Raw genomic sequence first — 17,420 nt, forward strand, 5'->3', positions numbered from 1 at the left:
AAAGTACACAAAAGCACAACCACTTGTAGAGAATGCCCACAAGAGACAATGCGCACCAGACATGTGAACTAACTTACGTGATTGGACATGAGAAGGCACGTTCGCATCTTTGAAAGTTCGCAACTTGAAGGATCGTATGTAGGGGACTTTCTGTACGTGGAAGCAGCAGTGGCCTGTAGCCAATTGATTTGGAAATACTGAGAATTTTTCCAGGGTCTTTGAAGGCATTGGATTCAGGCCGGTCTCCATCATTATTTTCACCATTCCCACCTGTAACATCTAAAGTTTCAAGGATAAGTTCTCTCCTCCCCTGAGAATTACCACCCATCTCTGCACACCAGCGGTCTCCTGTTGAATATCCCGTCCCACCTCCACATACCATGTTCATATCCTCGGCGGCTCCGGACACACCAACTACATACAGGTGTGTCCTGCCTACATTGTTCATATAGACACACATTATGCTTTTCATGCTGTCTCCAAGCACTTAAGGGAAAGACCTGATCCCACCTTCAAAACATTTAAAGTGAGTGGGGAGGTGAATCTAAAACTTCGTCAAAGCCCAGACGCAGCTCACCTGCATATTAGATTGACAGCCCCTCACGGTCATGGCCTGATGGAGGAAGGGGCAGGTTCTTTTTCCAGGGAAAATATATCTATTTTACATACTATTGTTTTTTTACACACGATATATGGAGTAAATAAAAAATGACACGCAGGGAAGTCCCTGGCAGTCCTGTGGTTAGGATTCCGCGTTTCCACTGCAGGGGGCATGGGTTCGATCCCCGGTCAGGGAACTAAGATCCCGCATGCCACCTGGTGTGGCCAAAAAAAATAAATGACATGCAAGGAAGCAGGTCACATGTGGGAGGGTGGGGGAGAGGTTCAGGTCACAGCTTCTCCTGAAGGGCTGCCAAGTGGAGCCCAGCCCCACACTGGATCCTTGCCTGCTTCTCAAGACTAGCACCTACACGTCGGCCCCCTCTAAACCATCTTAGCCCCTAAGGAAGTGGCCTTCTAGGCACCTTTAAATGAAATCCTATGACATTTCCACGGGTCCAACAGGCTTCTGCCCTCATGAGGCTTCTGCTCTAGTGCAGGAGTCTTGGGGCCTATGATGAGTGTAGTCGGCCAGTGTCCCCCAAAATTCACATCTACCGGAATCTCAGAACGTGACCTTATTTGGAAATAGGGTCACTGCCGATGTACTTAGTTAAGTCAAGAGGAGGTCGTACTGGGTTCGGGGGCCCTAAATCCAATGACAGGTGTTCTTATGAGAAGAGGTAAGACACACAGCGTAGACAGATGCAGAGACTGAAGCGGTGCTGCCACAAGCCACATGATGCCAGGAGCCACCAGAAGCTGGAAGAAGCAAGGAAGGACCCTCCCCTAGAGCCTTTGGGGCGGGTGGGCTGGGGGGCGGGCAGGCAGGTGGGGGACTGGGCCCTTGTCCCCTCCTTCCACCAGGCAGCTCAGTTCTCTTGGTTTATTTGTTTTTTTAATTGAAGTATAGTTGATTTATAATATTGTATTAGTTTCAGGTGTATAGCAAAGTGATTCGGTTATACACACATATATGTGTATATCCATATTCTTTTTTTTCAGTTCTTTTCCATTATAGGTTATTACAAGATAGTGAATATAGTTCCCTGTGCTATACAGTAGGACATTGTTGTTTATCTGTTTTATATATAGTAGTGTGCATCTGTTAATCCCATACTCCCAATGTATCCCTCTCCTCTCTTCCCCTTTGGTAACCAGTTTTTCTTTGTCTGTGAGTCTGTTTCTGTTTTGTAAATAAGTTCATGTGTACTATTTTTTAGATTCCACATATAAGTGATATCATAAGATATTTGTCTTTCTTTATCTGACTTACTTCACTTCGTATGATAATCTCTAGGCCTATCCATGTCGCTGCAAATGGCATTATTTCATTCATTTTTATGGCTGAGAAATATTCCATTGTGTATATATACCACATCCTCTTTATCAATTCATCTGTTGATGGACACTTAGGTTGCTTCCAGGTCTTGGCTTTTGTAAATAGTGCTGCTATGAACATTGGTGTGCATGTATCTTTTCGAATTAGAGCGTTCATCTCTTCCAGATACGTATTATATATGCCCAGGAGTGGGATTGCTGGATCATATGGTAGCTCTATTTTTAGTTTTTTAAGGAACCTCTGTACTGTTTTCCAGTTCTCTTGTGTGTTATAACCAGGTTTGTGGGTTACATTTTATTTTATTTTTAACTTTTAAAAATATTTATTTTATTTTTGTTTATTTTATTTTTGGCTGCATTGGGTCTTTGTTGCTATGCGTGGGCTTTTCTCTAGTTGCTGCAAGCGGGGGCTACTCTTCGTTGTGGTGCGCAGGCTTCTCATTGTGGTGGCTTCTCTTGTTGCAGAGCACGGGCTCTAGGCATGCGGGCTCAGTAGTTGTGGCACACGGGCTTAGTTGCTCCGCTCCATGTGGGATCTTCCCGGACCAGGGATCGACCCCGTGTCCCCTGCATTGGCAGGCGGATTCTCAACCACTGCGCAACCAGGGAAGTCCCACATTTTATTTTAAAACCCAGCATTAGTTACAGCTCAGGACAAGAGAGACTGCCCACACACACCTTAACCCGCACCCAATACACACCGTCTTTCCTGCACATATGTGACTTTATAGTCACAAGAGGCCAAATCAGCCAGCTCAGCGTCCCCCAGGAGCCCTCTGTCATGTCAGAACCCAGACCTCCTCACCCCTCTTATCAGAGCTCTTTTCCAGAAGTCACACCCAAAACTTGGGTTGCCACACAAGACACAGGACACCCAGTTAAAGTTGAACTTTGTATACATAATGAATAATAGTGTAGTGTAAATCCCCTGCAATATTTGGGACATACGTATAATAAAAAAAAAATCATTTGTGACTTATTTGAGATTCAGATTTAACTGGGCGTCCTGCATTTCTATTCACTGAATCTGGCAGCCCTAGGAACTCGGCTGGGAGGTGCCCATTCACCCCTCCCCCCACACCCCCCACCCCACCCAGTCACCCCTCCCACTCCCTCAATCTCTCTGTGCCTTCCAGGGACCCCATGGCTTTGCCAGCCCTGCTCTCAGCAGCCTCTCCCAAGGCCCTCATGGATTTGGGCTGCTTCTTACTCCGGGACAGGCCCCCCTCCGCTCTCACACCACATCCTGCCGAGGTGCAGGGACCCCCTCCCTGCACCCGCACCACCCAAGGAGTACACCTGGAGCCACATCCGCCGCTGCTCCAGGCCCAGTGGGGCTGAGACACAGACATTTTTTTTTTTTTTTTAATTTTATTTATTTATTCATTTATTTAAGTTTTGGCTGCATTGGGTCTTCGTTGCTGCACGCGGGCTTTCTCTAGTTGCAGTGAGTGGGGGCTACTCTCTGTTGCGGGGCGCAGGCTTCTCATTGTGGTGGCTTCTCTTGTTGCAGAGCACAGGCTCTAGGCGCGCGGGCTTCAGTAGTTGTGGCATACGGGCTTCAGTAGTTGTGGCTCACGGGCTCTAGAGTGCAGGCTCAGTAGTTGTGGCGCACGGGCTTAGTTGCTCCACCGCATGTGGAATCTTCCCGGACCAGGGCTCGAACCCGTGTCCCCTGCATTGGCAGGCGGATTCTTAACCACTGCGCCATCAGGGAAGTCCAGACATTTTGTTTTCACACTCATTTTGCAAACTGTGGTAAAATACACATAACATAAAATCTACCATTTCAGCCATTTCAAACTGTACAGCTCAGTGGCATTAAGCACATGCGTGCTGTTGTGCAACCATCACCACCATCCTCCTCCTGAACTTTTTCTCTTCCCAAACTGAAGTTCTGTCCCCATTAAACACTCCCCCTTGCCTGCTGCCCCAGCCCCTGGCACCCACCATTCTAGCCAAGGATGTTCTGAGGGTAAGAAATTCTGAAGATGTCCAGCCAGGACGAGGCTGAGAAGGATGCCATCTGGTGTGCGTCCCCAAACCCCACCCCCTACGGGGTTCCTGATGGGAGGCAGAGGCTGATTCTAAGTGGTACCCACACTGGCTGGGCCGGCGAAGTCGCCCCTGGGGTTTCCTGAGTGTCCTGGCCCTAGACTCAGCCCCTCCTGGATGGCGTCCTTGGCATCCCTCCCACGTGGTCACTCCACATGGCTGTTTCCTTCAGGGGACTTAATATTTTTCCATGGAACGGGCTCTGATGACGTTACTTATCAGGGGGATGGAGAGGCCATGGCTGTTCTCCATGTGCCGGGACTGCTTGATGCCTGTGCCCCTGCTACCCAAGAGTGGGGAGGGGGAGGGGGAAGGGGGGAAGGGGGGAGTGAATGGGAGGGGGTGGATGGAGAGGAGGAGGCGGCGTTGTGGGCGACGGGCAGCAGCTCCCTGGCAGTGCAGACTCTCCCAGTAATTAGTTTTTAAGTCATGCAGACGGTTCAAGACCCACTCACTCTGGGCAGCTTTAATTATTTACACTCCCTTTTTATTCTCATTACTTTTTATTCTCATTATTTACAGGCGTCCTCTCTGAACTGGAAGGGAGATGTTTTCTCTGCCGGCGTCTTGGCATTCCTGCAGCTGTGATTTCTCCAAGGCCCGGCGGAACCCCCTGCTTGCCGGGGAAGCAGTGGCTGTGCAGCTGGACAGGGCTGCCCACAGGACCCTCAAGGGCTGGCCAGGCCCCCGAGCGTGGAGGATCGCCTGTAGCAGGCGTGGCCCCGGAGCCAGTCCTGGGAGCGCGGGGCAGAGGCTCGGAAGCGAGCCCACGGGGGCTCACACAGACCCCGCTCTGGCTCTGGCTGGCCGGACCTGTGAGAGGATGAGTCCCACCTCCAGGGGTGCGGGGAGGAGAGCCTGGTGCAGGCGGGCGCTCGCCCTGCAGTGCTTGGCCTGGGAGAGAATCGGCCCCCATCGCGGCCTGGCCCCCGACCTCTCGTCCCATCTTGCAGCCTCTCTGGCCTCCTGGTTCCTCCAACTCTGAGCTCCCTTGTGTCTCAGACCTTTGCACAAAGGAGGACCTTCCTGAGGCCGCCCCAGAATGGGTTGGGTCCCCCCATTATATGACCCTGCAGCCCCGAAGTTCTCCATCCAGCACTTAGCACCACGGAAAATACATAACCATCAGGCCCTTGGGGCCTTCTTGTCTGGCATTTTCCAGATTGCCTATGCTGTATGTGCTAATTCTGTAGTCAGAAAGTAGTGTTTACAAATGGGAGGGGCACACCCATAAATACAGATCCAAAAGGAGAGCCCCGAGCTGGCTGATTTCCATCTGGCTTCCTCCCCAGGTGGAGCCTACCTGCCTTGGGTCCTCGCCGGATGCATACGAGGCAAAGCAGGTCTGGGCAAACCCAAAGGCTACCTGTTGATTTTCTGGCTTGTCCAAACCCTGCAGTCCAGAGCAGGGGAGGAGGTGACACAGGACATCTGGGCCTTGCAGCCCCACTGGGACGTCCCAACCACCCCCCAAAGCAGGTGCTCAGGCCAGCAGGAGGCTGTGGCCCATCCTTGGGGCCTCCTGCTCATCCCCCTGGGACTTCTTGGCGACAGCCCAGCCTGGATTTTGAGGTCCTTTAGGAGTCCCTCGGGCCGGGGAGCCTGAGGCCGGGGCTCCAAGGGGCAGGAGAAGGTGGTATGGGGTCTACGCAGGGACAAACTCGTTTAGTCTTCCCAGGATCTCCCTGGTTTTAGCACGGGAATTACTGTGTCTTTGGAAACCCCTCATTCCCAGTCAAACTGGGACATTCAGTCACCTGGATCTACAGCAGGGGATTTGATTGGTTGGGTAGAAGGCGGGAGAATTCATCACTGGGCCTTCCTGGGCTGCCCTTGGATGGGAGGAGGAGATCAGCTGGGCGGAGATGACGGCCTGGGACCTTCTTGGTCCCGGAGTCAGGCGGGCTATCGAGGTGACAGCAGTGTAAGGGCCAGGGAGCCGGCTGGACATGGTAAGTGGGCCCCTGGGAGGAGGAGGAGCATTTCTGAGCTGAGATCAGGGCTTGGAGACGGTGTCAGCCCCGGAGGGTCAGGGCCAGAGAGAGAAGCTGCTGGACAGGCATCGCCCGCAGGGGCGGCAACGGGGAAGGTTTTAGTCTGGAGGAGGAATGGGGGTTTCAAGTGCAGGAACTGCCAAGAGCTACAGATGAGGAATCGAGGGATTGGGCAAAGCCGGCAGAGCCAGGAGCGCCTTCAGATGCTGGCCAGCAGGGTCGCAGCCCCGCGCGTGGGCCAACCCTCTCCTTCCCTCTCCTCCTGAGCCCACAGCAGACGTGGGCGTCGATGACATGCCTCGGATGCTGGAAGTAGAGGCTCCGTGTGGCCACTGCCCATCGGCTCATTTGGAGATAAAATCCACTTGCCTTCTCCAGAATGAGCCAACCTGCCTGGCAAAAGGGCCCGGGGGACCCCGAGGGGCTGAGACAATCCTGAGGCCACCCGACTTGCTGGTGGCAGAGTCTCGAGCCCAAGTCACCAGAGTCTCAATTCAGGGCTTTCCTGCTCCCCACCTCGGCTGCCTGCCTTGTCCTGAAGCCTGAGACAGGGTGGCGGCAGGCATGAGGGGTATTGTGGGTTGAACAGTGACCCCTGACTCCCCAAGTTCACGTCCACTTGGAACCTCAGAATGCAGCCTTATTTGGAGACAGGGTCTTTGCAGATGTTAAGGACGGAGATGAGGCCTCCCTGGATTAGGGTGGGCCCGAGATCCAATGAGAGACAGAAAGAGTCACAGAGGTCCCGTGAAGACGGAGGCAGAGATTGGAGTGATTGCAGCCACTGAAGCTGGAAGAGGCAGGAAGCCTCCTCCCTGGACCTTCAGAGGGAGCCCAGCTCTGCCCACACCATGACCTTGGACGTCTGGCCTCCAGACTATGAGAGAATCCACTTCTGTTGCTTTAAGCCCCCCAGTTTGTGGTGATTTGTGACAGCAGCCCCAGGCCACCCCGCCACGAGGGAGAAAGGGGCTGGTGAGGCCTGCGCACAGCTAAGAATCTGGACCCGGACCCCCGGCCTCACTCCCCGGCTCTCGGGGTGCAGAGAAAACCTCGCATGGCAGCCTCTTATATTCTAGCCTTTTGGGGGCCAAGTTCTCTTGGAATAAATTGGTATGAAATTATTGTTAAATATCGACCAGCTCATAGAGCTCACTGCAACAGATTTCAATTTTAACATGAAAAACATTTCCAGGGATACAGTAATAGAAGCAGCTCACAGCACTGCCCTGTGGAAACCCTGCAAAGCCTCCTTGCAATGAATAAATTAAGATTCTCTGTTCTCTTTTCAACCATCCCCTTAAATCAGTGCTTCTAAGTCCCTGAAACCTTTCTTCCCCCGCGAAAGGAGATTAAACAGTTCCCCAGAGATCACTTTCACACTATCTTCACATTCATCTGCACTTCCGGGGTCAGAAAAGAGAAAAAAATCCCCACTCCAGAGCCTTCCGGGTTTGCATCTGGAACATTTATTTCAGGAAATACATTTTCAACACTTTGTTATTTATACAAAAAGAGACGAATTTCTCAAGAGGCACATAGCGAAAGGCCACTGTGGAACAGATCCCAGGGAAACTAACAATGTTTCAAAATCTGGCTACAGAGAAGGAAAGCGAAGGCATCCCGGGACGGAGGCGGGACCCCGACGCTGGAGACAGACGCGTCCTTCAACATCTTGGTTTTGGCAAAAATGGCAAGTCGGCAAGTAAACTGTTTCGCTAAGGGGTCCTTCCTCTCTTGGGTGGGGAGGGAGCGAACACGCAAAGCGGTGACACTTGCGCGCACGCGCACGCGTGCACACGCACGCACGCGCGCACATGCCAGGTCAGTCTGCACCCACCCCTCCCACCACATTTCTCACCAAGCCAAGGGTGTGCAGATGGCCGTGCAGACGTGAAGCCCGCTCTGCAGCCCAGCAGTGGGCCGTGCACACCTGACCCCTGGCCAATCCCTCTCTGGGGGTCGTTATGATGGGCTCCGGGGTGGGGGTGGGGGTGGTGAACAGAGGCCCAGGCAAACTTAGGGCAACATAAAGTCAGGCTTCCCTGGCCTCCCACCTCCCGGGTGGCGGCATCAGCACGGCCTGGGCTGGGAGGGCTGAGTGTGCATCTGGGGTGCCCAACTGGGCATTCACTTAACCAGAGCATCTTGGGCCCAATGGATGTCTAAACAGACAGACAGACACAGGCTTCCCCAGTCACACGGGGTGAGGCAGGGCAACCACCAAGGCCACAAGGGCCACTCTGAGCGTCCCCAGCCATGGTCCCCGTGGCCCCCCACTTCCTTCGGGCACCTGCCAGCACTTCCTCCCTTAGCTTCTGCTCCAGATTCACTCACTCGGACCTTCCCAAAAACCAGGCGGGTGGGGTGCATCTTTTCCCTTCCTTTGAATCCTCAATCAAATCCCAATGGGGGTGGGGACATGAGGGGAGATGAAGACACACCTCCCTCTCTCCAACTTGTCCCAATTTCTCGCCCAAGGGGACAGCGGGGAGAGCTGCTGGCTCGCGAGGACGGCTGAGATAAAGGCACTTCCTGCTTCAGGACAGGCGCGCAGGCAGGTGGGCGGGCAGCAGCCAATGGCCTTGCCGCATCTAAGCAATTGGCAACTTGGGTCTTGTGGAATGAACTGCTCTCCCCTAGGGGCGGGGTGGGGTGCTCTGAGTTACGGCCAGGGCCATGTGGGGAGGCAGGGGCAGGCAGGGGCTCCAGGTCCACGAGGATGGCTCCATCCTCCCACGGGCACCACCCTGCCACGCCGCAGAGGCTGTGTCCGAGGGGCACCAAGAGCTGGAGGCCACTCCTCTGGCCCCGGGGCAGGGTCAGGACTGAGTCAGTGGTCCTCCCGCCCCTCCTGGACCTCAGGGACGGCCAGAGAGCTGGCCTCCACTCCGAGGACCCCCCCAGCCCGGGTCCCCGTAGTCAGCGGTCTAATGACAAACATACTCAGAGGGCACTCGTCATCTTGTTACTTGGCAGGTGTAAAGGGGCGGAGATGGAGGACACATGGAGAAAATTATATAAAATAAAACGGGGCAGGTGGGTGGGGGGAGGGCGGGGGGAGACGGAAAAGACTCGGGGCGGGGTCCCGGGACAGGCGGTGTCTACATCTCCTGGGCTTCTGGCGCCTTCTCCTCGACACCATTGGCCACAGCGCTGCTGCCCTCATGCAGACGCTTCACGCGATAGGCTTCGAAGTGGATGGTGCTGGTGATGTCCTTGATGTTCTGCATGTGTGTCCTGGGAGGGGCCGGGGGGTGGGTCTCAAGGAGGGTCACGGGCGAGGGCAGGAGGCTGGCCCTGCTCACTCGGCCTGCCCTCCACACCCCCAATCCCCACTGCTTGGCTCCCCGGGGGTCCCCCAGTGGGGCGCTTTAGCCCCACCAAGACAGACCAAGCCTGGGCAGGGGTGTGCGTGTGGGGTCTCCAGGGCAACCCCAGCTCTCTCGGGAGCATGTGTTCTAACATGTCCCCCTTTCTCTGTGTCAACCCAGTGGCCAGTCCAGGGACCGGGGCTGAGTGCAGGGGCCCCCGGGCAGTGCGCAGGGCTGGAGTGTCCTCGCTCCAGTTTAGAAGAGCCAGGCCGGCAGCCAGGTGTGCTGGCAGGTAAGGGGCAGCGGCTTGTGGCAGGTGGCCGGGGTTGGGGGTGCTGGCACCCCGCTAGTCCTGTGTTCAACTTTCCCTCCTCTGCAGCTCAGCAGGAGAGATTTGGAAAGGACGTGACCAAAGGGCCCAAGGTGGGTGTCCTTCCTCAGCCAGGCGTTCCAGCACGGCAGGGCTGCTCCTGGAAGCCAGAGCCCCCCAACCTGGAGGCCACGAGAGATGGTCCCGTCCCTCCTATTGATATTTCCCTAGCATCCGTCCTGCTGGCTGAGAAGCTGTAAGCCCCTGGTACCCTGGTGGGAGCCCCTACCTTCTCTGTTCACCTGCCCAGGCCCAGACCCACCCACCTGGCACCCTAGCGAATGGGCGGAGGATGGGCTACTCCTTGCCTGGGCTCAAGGAAACTGAAGAGGGGCCTCCACCAGGTCAGAGGACGCTGGTGGGATGGGAGCTGGGGACTCCCAACATACGCCCAGCGTACGAGGCCTCCGGGGGCCCTGAATCTAATGGGCTCAGGCTGCGGTGATGCAGACTCAACCCTTTTCAAGTAGAAGTAGAAAGGAATTTCACTTCTTGCTTCATTTCCAAGAAGGTGTTTTAGAAAATGGGCCTCCGAGGTCCCTCCCGGGAAGGCAGGCAGATGGGTGGGGCATGCCGGCTGCTGCTCAAGACCTCCGCCCGCTCCCACCCCTCCCTCGGCCCTGATGGAGGCCCCTCCGGCGCTGTCAGCACCAGCCCGGCTCTCACCTGATGAGGAGGTCCCGCAGGTAAGCAAACTCACAGTGCGTGGTGTTCTCGACTGCGGAGAAACAGAAGGGGCTTTAACGTCAGGCAAAGCCCCTTCCCCCCAACGCTGGGCAGGCAAGTGGAGGAGGGGTCCACCGCGCACAGGCGAGCAGTGGGCACCTTGGCTCCTGCCCTCTGGAGGGTTCTGCTCTAGCAGGGAGATGGCACCGTAACCCAGCCAAGACGGCCGCGGGGGAGAGAGCTAGGCTAAGAAGGTGGTGGCGGTGGGGCGGCTGCTATGCCGGGGGGACCGGGGCATGTCCCAGAGGAGAACTGAAGACGAGAGGGGGGCTGGGAACGGAATGAGGCAGGAATTAGGGCTGGGACTTCTCCCCCCCGTGCTCAGGACACACACAAGGACACCCGTGTGCAGACCAGGCACCGGGGGTGACTGTTTACACTGAGCTCAAGAACCAGCAAAACTGAGCCGTACGCTGCCTGGGGAAGGTGCACACGAGGACACACGAGAGCCTCCCAGGCTGACAAGCTGCAGAGCAGCGGATAGCTCTGGGGACGTGGGAAGAGGGCAGGGAGGGGTCCCCAGGTCCCCACGGGTACCCTGGAGCATGCAGGTAATGCCTTGGGGCTGAAGCTGGTGGCAGTTACTGCCACAGTCCAGAACTACGTGGGAACACTCTGCCTGCTGTGTGGTCAGCAGGTGCTAGCACACCTTTTAAAGGGTGTTGGCATCACTTGGACTGAGGAAGGTGGGCAGAGCAGGCAGAAGGAGAGGCTATTCTCTGCTGTTCTGTGGAGGCGTCCAGCCCGGGGGACTTAATCTGACCTTCACACACCCTACAGGATAGCGACTAAGGTTCCTCTTCTGTGCTTGTAGGGAGATGGGGCTCAGAGAGCAAAAGAGATCTGCCCGGGTTCCACAGCCCGTGAGGCCTGGCTCCCTGGTCCAGGCTTCCCCATCCCAGAGCAGCAGGGCCCTTCTGAAGCTTAAAGGGTTGATGAGCCGGTAGGCAGGGCCTCCAGTGCTCCTGATTCGATTTCACTCGCCTCTTGCCTGGGCTCTGCCCTCCACACCCCTTCCCTCCTTTCTCCCCCACCCCCCACCCCTGCAGGGCTGTGCCCACACTAGGACCTTCTGCCGGCTGACTCTCACGCAGCCTTTTAATCTAACTTGGAGAAGCAGTGAGAGCTAGTGGGAAGAACAGAGCTCTGAACCTGGAATGAGTGCGTTTCTGTCGCTTCCTGGCTTAGGTAAGTTATTCTGGCCTCTCTGACCCTCAGTTTCCTCATCTGTAAAATGGGGATAATAATGCCATCCACCTCTCAGGGACATGAGAGAATTAAATGAGTTAACTGTGTGCTTTATGACACCTGCCTACCTCTTAAAACATTTCAGGAGGCTTCCAAGGATGAGTAAAGTACCTCAGGACGCTGGTGTACACCAAGTCAGAGGAAGAACAAAGAACTAGGACTGGTGGGGGTGGGGATGAGGAGAAGCACTTAATAACTCTGGCTAAGGGCCAGCACAGAGTGGCCAGCTCTCTGGCCAGCTCCCAATTCACAAGGTCTCAGAGATCAAAAAAAAAAAAAAAAAAAAAATGTCCACCAGGTCCTGAGGAAGTTCAACTATTCTAAGATAGGGCAGAAATTCCCTCCAGGGCCTCATGAAGGCTGCTGGGATGTGAGAACCACCACCCCACCACTGTCTTTACAGGTTCCATGGGGCTGTTTCTCATCACCACCCTCAACGTGAGCTGGTGGCACCACAACAACGCACAGGTCATTCAATGCGTGGTATCCGGGCCAGAGCAGGAGAGGGGAACACAAAAAACCAGCCTCGCTCATTTCCGGACAATTTCCTTTACCGGCTGCCTGCAGGGAGCTAGTTGGCCACCAGGGGGCAGCAGAGGCCTGTCAGCTGACAGGCTGCCCTTCCCTGCCCCTCCCAGGTCCCCACTGGCCCTTTCTTTTTTCTTTTTTTAATTTTTTGGGGCTGCGTGCGGGATCTTGGTTCCCCGACCAGGGATCGAACCCGAGCACTCTGCAGTGGAAGCGCAGAGAACTACTGGACCACCAGGGAAGTCCCCCCCACCAACCCCGCATTGGCCCTTTCTTATCCCGAACTTCTCCACCCTCCACAACATACCTTCACAAAAAGGTTCCTAAACAGCAAGCTTTCAGGAAGAGAGGAAACGGAAGAGGTGGAGCCAAGGCGGGATGAGCCCAGGGTGAAGCCTAATTGAGACCGCCCAGGTGGGTCAGGGAGGTAGAGGAATTTAACAATTACTCCAGGTGAAATGAGCCAGCCTGGGAGTGCTCCGTTCTATCAGTTTTCCTTATATCCGTTACTTAAAAGTATCTGCTTCCGGGCTTCCCTGGTGGCGCAGTGGTCGAGAGTCCGCCTGCCAGTGTAGGGGGTGCGGGTTTGTGCCCCGGTCCGGGAAGATCCTACATGCCGCGGAGCGGCTGGGCCGGTGAGCCATGGCCACTGAGCCTGCGCGTCCAGAGCCTGTGCTCCACAACGGGAGAGGCCACAGCAGTGAGTTAAGCCCGCGTACCGCAAAAAAAAAAAAAAAAAAAAAAAAAAGTATCTGCCTCCCCAAACGCTCCAATGGTCCCTGAGACATTCTCTCATTTTATTAAACTCTTGGCACATGGTACCCACTTTATGGATGGTGAAAGCAGGGGCCCTGGGGGATGAAGGGACATGCCCAAGGTCGTGAGCTGGGCATGGGTTGGGGTGGCAGCAGCTGGAGCTGAAAGCAACTGCTGGATTTTCTGCCTCCTTCTCTACGCTGGGCCTTTCAGCCAAGTGAACAAGGAGCAAAGTGGCCTATTTTACTCTGTTCTAAAGAGGGAGAACAGAACAGAGGGGGGGGTAAAGAAATGCCAAGGTCCACCCCACCCAGGGTCATGGCCACTGTAGTGGGTTGGATTGTATCCCCCAAACAACATCCAACTCCCAACCCTGGGCACTTGTGAATGGGACCCTATTTGGAAAAAGTCTTTGAAGGTATAATTAAAGTAAGGATCTCAAGAGGGGGTCATCCTGGATTTAGGGTGGGCCCTAAGGCCAGTGACAAGTGTTCTTATAAGAAGAGGGAAAGAGGGCTTCCCTGGTGGCGCAGTGGTTGGGAGTCCGCCTGCAAGTGCAGGGGACACGAGTTCGTGCCCCGGTCCGGAAAGATCCCACATGCGGCGGAGCGGCTGGGCCCGTGAGCCATGGCTGCTGAGCCTGTGCGTTCGGAGCCTGTGCTCCGCAACGAGAGAGGCCACAACAGTGAGAGGCCCGCGTACCACAAAAAAAAAAAAAAAAAAAAAAGAGGGAAAGAAAGACACAGGCACACAGAGGAAGGCTGTGTGAAGACAGAGCAGAGATTGCAGTGATGCGTCTACAAGCCAAGGGATGCCAAGGACAGCGGGCAGCCACCAGGAGGGCAGCAGGGAACAGATTCTCCCTCAGGGCCTCCAAAACTCAGAGGATAAACTTCTGTTTTAAGCCACCCAGACTGTGCTGGTTTGTCAGAGCAGCCCCAGAACACTAAGACGGGGGTCCCAGGAACTTCTGGGGGTGGGAAGTGGCGGGGGGCATCTGGCTCTCAGCTGGACAGAGCTATAGCCCAGCCCTTTCCTAGGCCCAGAGAGGCGGGGTGATTTGTCCAGGGACACACAGCATGCCTGTGAAACCCCAACACCAGTGCCCGTCATACCTCCTTCCTCCCTGGATATTTCCCCGCCCATGGGAGATGGGAGTGGAGGCGCAGCTCCGTCAGCTAACGGCTGTGGGCCCCAGACGAGCCACTTGCCCCCTCATTTCCCCCCAGCCGAGCGGGAACCATGGGACCCCTCGCCATGGCTAGGTGGGCAATGCAATAGATGAACGCAGCTCCCAGTCAGCAGAAGCAGCTTTTATTCTGGCCTGTCTGGAGGCCCCAGACATCAGCTCAGCGATTACCTTCAATGGTGCCCCATTTGGTTTTCCTTCCAAGGATCCTCTTCCCGTTCACTTGGTACTCATGGTCACTGCCCACCACGGCAAACGGGATCATTTCCTGGGGGAAGGGCAGGCAGCATGGGTCACGTGAGCGTGCAAAGGCCAGTCCACTCCCTGGGCCCCTGGGTGGAGCTGCCCGGAGTCCAGGCCCCCAGCACCAAGACCCCTGGCCTGAGAAGGTTGCATGTGGACACTGGCACCGACTCCTCCTAGCCCAGAAAATAACATTCTCATGGCTCAAGGCCTTCCCACCCGTTTCCCCAGACACCCTGGATGGGGTGGGAAGACCCCCACCCATGTCCTCTAGCAGGAAGTGAGAGGCCTCTGGGAACAGCATCCTGGTCGGTCCACTCACTCGGAATTTCTCGTTCACCAGCCGGTCCTCTGAGTCCTCGTCAAACTCCTTCTGGGGGTACACGTCGATGCCGTTGGACAGCAGGTCTGCAGTGATCTGGGGGTCCAGAGGGGAGAGATGCGGGCACCGTCCACGCAGCAAGCTAGACAAACCCAGCTTTGGGGGATCTGCTCATGCCGCAACCTCCACGAAGTGAGTGGCCCCAGGCTCGGGATCAGGGGTGGGCTCTGGGGGGGCTGGTGACACTGCTACTCTCCAGTCCTTGTGCCTCCCGAGGGGAGGAGGGGCAGCTGCAGACCTGCCTGCCAGGAGAGACGGCAGCCGCCCAGGGACCCCGGTCTCTGTCCCTCTCTGAAGAAACTCACTCAGGCTTGCCGAATCCTCCCCTCCCTGAGCTCTACCTGGAAAGCCACTCACTGCAGCTCACCATCCTGCACAGGTGCAGCTGCTTGTGTTAAACCGTTACCACCCTTTGCAGCGACAGCTACCCATATGGATGGTGTTCGGTGGTAACATCCCGGTGAACAGCTGTCATTTCTGCCCTGAGCGCAAATGCCTGGGTGCAGCTTTGGGAGCTTTCTCATTCCTTTTTCCTCCAGACACACCCATTACCAGGGCACCGTCCTCCCCTGAGCATGCTGGGAAAATCCCTGGCACCTGGGCTGTGAGCGGAGGCCCGCGGGGCAGTTTGGTGGGGGGAGTGGGGGTGGGGTGGGGAGGGCGGAGCTTTGGAGATTAGACTGAGGGGCCTCCTTGCTCACGCCCACTGAGGCGGAGGCTCTGCGGGGGCCCAGGCACCTGGGTTTTTCAAGTCCCCCAGGACACGCGGCCCTGTTAGGAAGAAGCGGCCCAGGGCTCACCCTCCTGCTTGGACAGCAGCCCAAAGCGGGACAGTGGCAGAGAAGAAAGCGGCCAGCTGTCCCCTGGTGGAGACCGTCCCTTTCAGACCATCTCTTCCACCTAATAAAAACCTGGCATGTTTTGTCTGACTGCCCGTCACCCGCCTCGCTCCCACAGAGGGGCAGGGGGCCAGGGGGCTGGGCAGAGATGGAGCCCTACCCGCTGTTTGAAGTAGACCCTCTCCTCCAGGGTCAGCGTGTCAGCCTTGGCGATGACTGGGACAATGTTGACCACTTTGCTCAGGCGCTTCATGAACTCGATGTCCAGGGGCCTGAGGCTGGAGCACAAGGACATGGATGAGGGTGTGGCTGGAGGGACGCGGGAAACGGGGGTCAGGAACGAGGGAGGGGGGCCTACTCCAGCCTGGATGGAGCTGAGGGAGGCCCTTGGGGTGCCTGCAGGGGCTCCCAGGTGGGTGCACGCCGACAAGGTCAAGGCTGTGGGCTGAGAGCTCCAGCCAAGGCAGGAGCGAGGGACAGAAAAAGGAAACGGGCTCCTGGGACACACGGAGCCCGGGCAGCAGGGGACGGAGGGGCAGGCCTGCTCCGAGCACCCCCGTGCACGAGTTCCCAAAGCCCCAAGTGTGTCCACTCGGAGAAGCGCTGCCGCTGCCACCGGCTCAGGTGGCCATCGTGCCGTGGGTCCTCGATACGGGGGAGAGGAAGGAGGGATGGGAGCTCGCTCGGCACCCTCTCCCGGGACGGGCTGGGAGGCTGCTCTCTGGGGCGGTCCCAGCCCCCCGCCCACAGGCTCCAGTGCGCCTGAGATCTGACGTGGAGAGAGGCTTACCCTCCAGCCCCTCCCTGCCCCCCACCGACTCGAAACCTCTTCTCAGCGGGTGTGTGGGCAGGGCCGCAGGACCCCCGAATGGCGGGCACCACATTCCCACCAGGAGCAGAGGTGTGTCTGCTCTCCTCCCCCGACAAGGGTCAGTCAGTCGCAGACATGGGGTGGGGCTGAGGCGGGTTCCGGGAGGAAGTCCGAACGAGGAGAGCGAGGGGCCGCCCCAGCCCCACGGGCCCGGGACCCGAGAGAGAGAGGACGGCACAGCGCCCAGCTGGGTCCCTGCGGAAGCAGCAGTGCCCACCCTCAGCTCGCCGGCTGGCTCTGCTTCCCAGCGTCGGCCTCAGTGGAGCAAAGCCTGGACCAGCTGGACCAGCTGCCGTGGGGCCCATGGCTGAGCCCGCTGTCCCCCAGAGGGAGAAGCTCGGCCACGGTCCCTGCTCTGGTGCCGGGCCTGCTCGCCCCTGAGCTGACCCTCGCTGCGGGCAGCTCGGGGACTCGGCCTGCTTCCCCACAAAGGCCCCAGTCGAGGCCTGCCGCCTCCTGCCGGGCTCCTTCCTGGACATGCCTGCGGGGCTGAGGCCCCCAACCCCTGGGCGCCCTGCTCGGAGTAGAACCGAGGGTAGAACAGCCAGAAAGAGCCAGAGCCTCAGGCTGTGGTGACCAGCAGGGCGCCGGGCCCCAGCTCTCCCTCTCCGTCCACCCACGCTGGAGGGTGTCCACCAGCGGGTAGAAAGGCACCAAGGTATCTGGTGCAGACAGAGCCACAGGGAACCAAGGACAAAGGGTCTACGAGGCCATCAAGAGCCCAGCTGCCCTCACAGGGGACACCACCCCTGCTCAAAGGAGGCAAGGAGACCCCCCCCACCCCTGCTCCGGGGCACCCACCGCAGGCCAGCCTCGCTGACCTGTGCGTGCACCTCTAGCTGCAGACAGAACCCGCAGGAGAAAACAGCTCTCACCAAGGTGGCCTCGACTGACAGCCCTCATCCAGCCCTGCCAGGGGCCAAGCCCGTTCTCTGTGCTTTAAACCCTCCTGGTGGTCCCCGCC

General features: G+C 57.1%; 1 protein-coding gene across 1 annotated transcript in view; it reads right to left on the reverse strand.

Annotated features, from left to right (window-relative positions):
* Positions 1 to 7,436: 7,436 nt before the first annotated feature.
* Positions 7,437 to 17,420, reverse strand: part of SEPTIN9 (septin 9) — a gene marked incomplete at its 5' end in the record, with an annotated part of 105,617 nt that continues 95,633 nt past the window's right edge. Inside the window, 5 exons of the mRNA XM_079726239.1 lie at positions 7,437 to 9,230; positions 10,341 to 10,392; positions 14,293 to 14,389; positions 14,687 to 14,782; positions 15,746 to 15,863. Coding sequence (XP_079582365.1) covers positions 9,095 to 9,230; positions 10,341 to 10,392; positions 14,293 to 14,389; positions 14,687 to 14,782; positions 15,746 to 15,863 — 499 coding nt within the window. The 3' untranslated portion in view covers positions 7,437 to 9,094. The remainder of the gene's footprint in view (positions 9,231 to 10,340; positions 10,393 to 14,292; positions 14,390 to 14,686; positions 14,783 to 15,745; positions 15,864 to 17,420) is intronic.

This window comes from Hyperoodon ampullatus (genome assembly GCF_949752795.1).
Source record: "Hyperoodon ampullatus genome assembly, chromosome: 19".
In the NCBI taxonomy this organism is placed as follows: Eukaryota; Metazoa; Chordata; class Mammalia; order Artiodactyla; family Ziphiidae; genus Hyperoodon; species Hyperoodon ampullatus.